Raw genomic sequence first — 6599 nt, 5'->3', positions numbered from 1 at the left:
GGTTCAGGCGATTCCCCTACCTCAGCCTCCTGAGTAGCTGGGATTACAGGCACGCGCCACCATGCCCAGCTGATTTTTTGTATTTTTAGTAGAGACAGGGTTTCACCATGTTAACCAGGATGGTCTCGATCTCTTGACCTTGTGATCCACCCGCCTCGGCCTCCCAAAGTGCTGGGATTACAGGCGTGAGCCACCGCGCCCGGCCTTATTACAGCTTTTATAAAAACACAGGACAGGCACAGAGGCTCATGCTTGTAATTCTACCACCTTGGGAAGCTGAGACAGGAGGATCACTTGAGCCCAAGAGTTCAAGACCAGCTCTGGCAACATAGTGAGACCTGTCTTTATAAAAAGAAAAAAAAAATTAAAATTAGTAGTCATAGTGGCATGTGGTGCCTGTAGCCACAGCTACTTAGGAAGCTGAGGTAATAGAATGCTTGAGCCCAAGAATTTAAGGTTACAATGAGCTATGATCACACCTCTGTACCCCAGTCTGGGCAATAGTCTGAGACCCTGTCTCAAAAAAAAAAAAAATAGTATTACGAAAGGATAAATATGATTTAGCTTTCCTTTGTTTCTTCTTCTCAGATTCCCAGCTTTGGAAACTGATCAGACAACAAACACTTTCCTTTAAAAGTGGTAGAAGTGCAAAGAGGATGAGATGTGTTTGGCGTCAGCGACTCTTACATGGGAACAGAGGCAGGAGAGGGGCTGATGGAACAGCACCTCTATCTGTATGCTGGGCCCTGTTCTTTCAGACATGTGCCTTTCTTTTCACACTGAGAACAGATGGCAACCAGACATTGAGTGGAGGGGTCTGTTCCTTGTGATCCTTGGGGATTTTGCATTCAGTTTAGCAAAAGTCATCAAAACACAGAGAGAAATTAGCCTACAGCCTGTTCACAGTTATACAGGACTTGTTTGGCATTCATTGTACTGACAGATTTAAACGCTTTTGCAGATATTGAATTATAACAGCATTTATTTGGCAAGACAACGTTGTTACCACTTCTGAGGCATCTGCATTGGAGTCATTTTCTTCATTTTGGAGTACACTTAATGGTTCAATTTATTGTATATCAGTTAACTTGCAAAAAAACCCAATCATCTTATTAGAGAAACTGAGAAAAACAGAAAGGAGATTTTTTTCCTCAGCAAATTGTCATTTTCATTATGATGAAATGGGGCAACTTCTGTACTATTGTAATGACAACTCTGTGGATGTTTTTAGTAATGGTTTTTTTTTTTTTTTTTTTTTTTTTTTTTTTTTTTTTGGAGACGGAGTTTCGCTCTTGTTACCCAGGCTGGAGTGCAATGGCGCGATCTCGGCTCACCGCAACCTCCGCCTCCTGGGTTCAGGCAATTCTCCTGCCTCAGCCTCCTGAGTAGCTGGGATTACAGGCACATGCCACCATGCCCAGCTAATTTTTTGTAATTTTAGTAGAGACGGGGTTTCACCATGTTGACCAGGATGGTCTCGATCTGTTGACCTCGTGATCCACCCGCCTCGGCCTCCCAAAGTGCTGGGATTACAAGCGTGAGCCACCGCGCCCGGCTTTTAGTAATGGTTTATTCCCCTGTCTTTCTAAGCATTGTTTTAAGTAGGATTCTGCAGGCTGTTTCTTCTTCAGTTTGTATTTATGTCGTCTGATTTGTTAAATGTTTGCTGCTTCCTGGATGTGTTGAGTTGCAGGTGCAGGACTTTTTTTTTCCTAAAGAGATGTTTATGGGAACTTTTTTTTTTTAGTTTCAGAGTTAAGATCTAAAAAGAATTCAGAGAGCCGTAAGCAGAAGAGTAGGAAATAATCCGAATTTGAACTTCTTAACTTTAAAAGGCCTTCAAAAGAAATTGTTTAGGCTATAAATAACAAGTTACATGTGGAAAAAGAAATGGTAATTCTGGTGCAGATTCTATATTCATAATAAGAAATTTCAAGCAGTAACATAAGGCATTCTGATGGTTGGGTCTCACTTTCTGAGCAAATAAGACTCTTTGATTTAGTAGAATATGAGTTGAAATCATCCATTTTCCCACCCAAACCAGGAATCATGATTTTAAATTAAAATATTAGGAAAGTTTGAACTACTTACAAAAAAACACTTGTAGATATTCACTTTATTCTTGAACCCAAAATAATTTGGTCCAGTGTTTTTCAGACTATTTATTTATTTGAGACAGGGTCTCACTCTGTCACCCAGGCTGGAATCCAGTGGAGGTGTCATAGCTTACTAGAGTCTTGAACTCCTCTGAGGTTTAAGCAATCCTCTTGCCTCAGCCTCCCAAGTAGCTGGGACTATAAATGTACGCCACCTGGCTAACTTTTAAAAATTTTTATTTGCTGATTTGCCAGGCACAGTGACTCACGCCTATAATCTCAGTACTTTGGGAGATCGAAGCAGGCAGATCACTTGAGGTTGGGAGTTCAAGACCAGCCTGACCAACATGGAGAAACCCCATCTCTAGTAAAAATACAAAATTAGCCGGGCATGGTGGCACATGCCTGTAATCCCAGCTACTCAGGAGGCTGAGGCAGGAGAATCACTTGAACCCGGGAGGTGGAGGTTGCGGTGAGTCAAGATTGTGCCATTGTGCTCCAGCCTGGGCAACAAGAGCGAAACTCCATCTCAAAAAAAAAATTATTTGCTAATTTAAAAAAATATTTTATATATTTTTAGAGATGGAGTCTTGCTAAGTTCCTCTGGCTAGCCTCAAACACCTGGCCTCAAGTAATGCTTCTTCCTCAGCCACCATAGTAGATTGGTTTACAGGTGCAAGCCACTGTGCCAGGTCATTTTTTTTTTTTTTTCTGAGATAGCATCTTGCATTGTCACCCAGGCAGGAGTGTAGTGATGTGATCATAGCTCACTATAATCTTGAACTCCTGGGCTCATGCAATCTTCCTGCCTCGACATCCCAACCACTAGGATTATAGGTGTGAGCCACTATGCCCAGCCTAGACTTTTTTAAAGTAGCAGAATTGGTTTTCCAAGACAAAGCTTATCGAGGAGTCTAGAAAATAAAATTAGTAAAAGAGGAGCTGCCCTGGTTGATTCACTAAGGGGAATTCAGAACCTGCCTTTCATTGAGGCACCTCTGGGATTACAGGCATGTGCTGCTGTGCCCAGCCCTAAACTATGTTTCTTTATTTCTCCTTTTTTTTTTTTTGATGGGGGAGACGGAGTCTTGCTCTGTCTCCCAGGCTGGAGTGCAGTGGCACAATCTTGGCTTACTGCAATCTCCGCTCCTGGGTCCAAACAATTCTTCTGCCTCAGTCTCCTGAGCTGAGACTATAGGCATGTGCTACCACGCCTGGCTAATTTTTGTACTTTAGTAGAAATGGAGTTTCACTGTGTTGCCCAGGCTGGTCTCAAACTCCTGAGCTCAGGCAGTCTGCCTGCCTCGGCCTCCCAGAATGCTAGGATACAGGCGTGAGCCACTGCACCCAGCCTAAACTATATTTCTTTAATACTACTCAGTAATACAGATTCCTTAGTTACACAAATAGCCATTAGTAATTGTTAAATTTTATTTACATAACTACTGTAATCTGTTTCTTTGTTGGTAAAATGCTAATAATAACAGCTCTGCACTAGGTGCGGTGGCTCACGCCTGTAATCCTAGCACTTTGGGAGGCCAAAGCAGGCAGATCGCTTGAGCCCAGGAGTTCGAGTCCAGCCTGGGAAACATAGAAAGACCATGTCTCTATTAAAAATAGAAATAAAAATTAGCCTGGTGTGGTAGTGCACGCCTGTAGTCCAGGATACTAGGGAGGCTGAGGTGGAAGGATTACTTCAGCCCAGGAAGTTGAGGCCACAGTAGCCATGATCATGCCACTACATTCCGGTCTGGGTGACAGAGCAAGACCCTGTCTAAAAAAAAAATATATATATATATATATATATATATATATATATATATGGAGGCCGAGATGGGTGGATCACTTGAGCCCAGGAGTTCGAGACTAGCCTGGGCAACATAGGGAGACCCCGTCTCTACAAAAGAATGTAAAAATTAGCCAGGTGTGGTGACACTTATATTACTTGGGAGGCTGAGGCAGGAGAAATCACTTGGGCCTGGAGGGTCGAGGCTGCAGTGAGCTGTGACCACACCATTGCATTCCAGCCTGGGTGACAGGGTGAGACCCTGTCTGAAAAAAAAAATTATGATCAGAAAGCCAACCAATATGAGAAAACCTTTTCTTCATTGATTTATTCTTTTATTTGTTAAACAATTATTAAATGCCTACTGTGTGTCAGACCCTGGTAATAGGCCTTACTTTTCTCATCTATAAAAATAGAGGCCAATAATGTTAATAATAACAATGCCATTCTGTCATTCTTATGATATTCTTGTAAGATTGAATGGGTACCTTGTACGTACCTGAGGTTATATTGTAATTACTATAGAACGTTAAGTTCCCTAAGAATGAGGCATTGTATTATGTTCATCCTGTTGTTTCCTAGTACCATAGTAAAGTGGTTGTTCTTTACCATATTAAATCATCGACCTATGTGAAAATGCTTTTTTAAACTACAAAAAGATGTATAAATATAAGATCATATATTCCATAGTCATAGAAATAGACAATGTGGTGGTTTTCAGACTGTTTCTTAGAACCTAGGGTTCCAGAGGTGTCTCAGGGACAGCCCATACAGTTCCTGAGGTACACAAGGGAGAGGTAGAGATTCCAGACCCTATACCAGCATAATCAATTAGAACAACCCTATTTATTTTACTTGTTTTGCTATGAAAAATGTTGGAAGAGTATTGTCTGATTTGTGTGTTTTCAATCCATCATAATTTTGTCCTGTGATGATTTGTATAATCCATTGTCCTTTATGATATTGACTTTTCCCATCTCCATTTAACAGACAGATGTGCTGGTCCTGAGCTGTGATCTGATAACAGATGTTGCCTTACATGAGGTTGTGGACCTGTTTAGAGCTTACGATGCATCACTTGCTATGTTGATGAGAAAAGGCCAAGATAGCACAGAACCTGTTCCCGGTCAAAAGGGGAAAAAAAAAGCAGGTAAGGAAGACTGGAGTTTGTTTTGTTCATTGGGTTTTCATAATTATTATTGTCACTCATGTTTTCCCTGAAAAAACATTTAAGAATCTACTATACACCACAGATAGTGTGCTAGGAGTTGGTGACATAAAGTCAAATAAGATACAGTCCCTGAGTGGAAAATACTTATACCGATTGATTAGATTCTTTAATGTCCTTTTATATGCAGAGAGGAGCATTCAGAACTATTTGCATTGTATTTAAGGCTCAAATAATTGAATGAGTATAAGAAACAAACAAAAAAAATCTAATTTAAAATTAACTTTTAAAAACAGACCAGGCTCGGTGACTCACGCCTGTGATCCCAGCACTTTGGGAGGCCAAGACAGGCAGATTACCTGAGATCAAAAGTTTGAGACTAGCCTGGCCAACATGCCGAAAGCCTGTCTCTACTAAAAATAGAAAAATTAGCCAGGTGTGATGGCAGCATCTAAAAAAAATAAAATAAAGTTAAATAAATAAATAAACTTCAATTACAGATTTAATTAGATACCTTTAAAGAATTAAAGTTACAGCTGGGCGCAGTGGCTCACACCTGTAATCTCAGGACTTTGGGAGGCCAGATCATGAGGTCAGGAGTTTGAGACCAGCCTGGCCAACATGGTGAAACCCCGTCTCTACTAAAAATACAAAAATTAGCCAGGCATGGTGGCAACACGTGTAATCCCAGCCACTTGGCAGGCTGAGGCAGGAGAATTGCTTGAACCCAGGAGGCAGAAGTTGCAGTGAGCCAAAATTGTGCCAACTGTGCTCCAGCCTAGGCGACAGAGCAAGATTTCTTCTTGGGAAAAAAAAAGGAATTACTATCACAAATTTAGTATGGCTGGTTCTTTTGAATGCTTCAGTCACCCTAAATGACCAATAAATGTGATAGTTGTTAATCGTGCTTATCTTCCTAGGATTATAACATTCTTATTTTGATGCTTATTTTCCTAGGATTCTGGTAGTCCTTTCATGGATTTTAGTTTTTCCTGAATGATGTATTTTTTTTTCCTTGAAGTTGTCCTCTGGAATGATGTATTCTTTAAGTTTTGCTTTGCCAGCATTATGTAACCCATTATCTTGTCATTATTACATACTGGCATATTCTGTTACAATTATTAGACTATGTATAGCATATTAATATCTTGCTATTATTAATAGAGCCATTTAGAGCCTTCATACTTAGGATTCGAATAATTAATATTTTTAGCTCTCCTCTTTAGAACATTTGGTTAAATTATAATTTTCCAGTATAGCATTGAAACTTGTTTCTAGTTGCTTTTTGTGGTTCAGATGATCACTGGTGCAGATTAATTGTGGGATATTTTTTCTACATTATCATTATGTAATGATACTCATGCTGATCAATCTTTCTGTTCTTTATATAGTTTCTGCTTTTGAAAGGTCTGGTTTACTTACAATTCCCTATATTAGTTCTTTTCTGCCTACACAGGTAGAAACAAATATATATCCAGATTTTATAAACAGATATATGGTTTTTTTTTTTTTTTTTTTTTTTTTTTTTTTTTTTTTTTTTTTTTTTTGA

The 6599-nt window shown here is 39.8% G+C and overlaps 1 protein-coding gene across 2 annotated transcripts in view; it reads left to right on the top strand.

The window, feature by feature from the left end:
- EIF2B3 (eukaryotic translation initiation factor 2B subunit gamma) overlaps positions 1–6599 on the top strand; it is a 114421-nt gene that overhangs the window by 20517 nt on the left and 87305 nt on the right. Inside the window, exon 2 of one of the 2 annotated variants that reach the window (XM_037742861.1) lies at positions 4873–5032. In XM_037742861.1, the coding sequence (XP_037598789.1) occupies positions 4966–5032 (67 nt within the window). In that variant the 5' untranslated portion in view covers positions 4873–4965. Of the gene's footprint in view, positions 1–4870; positions 5033–6599 lie in introns of those variants that run through there. The other variant, XM_017540804.1, reaches the window with a different exon arrangement.

The sequence above is a fragment of the Cebus imitator genome, unplaced genomic scaffold, assembly GCF_001604975.1.
Source record: "Cebus imitator isolate Cc_AM_T3 unplaced genomic scaffold, Cebus_imitator-1.0 Scaffold129, whole genome shotgun sequence".
NCBI lineage: Eukaryota > Metazoa > Chordata > Mammalia > Primates > Cebidae > Cebus > Cebus imitator.
The sequence above is the reverse complement of the archived record's forward strand: the minus strand, read 5'-3'. Positions and strand labels throughout refer to the sequence as shown.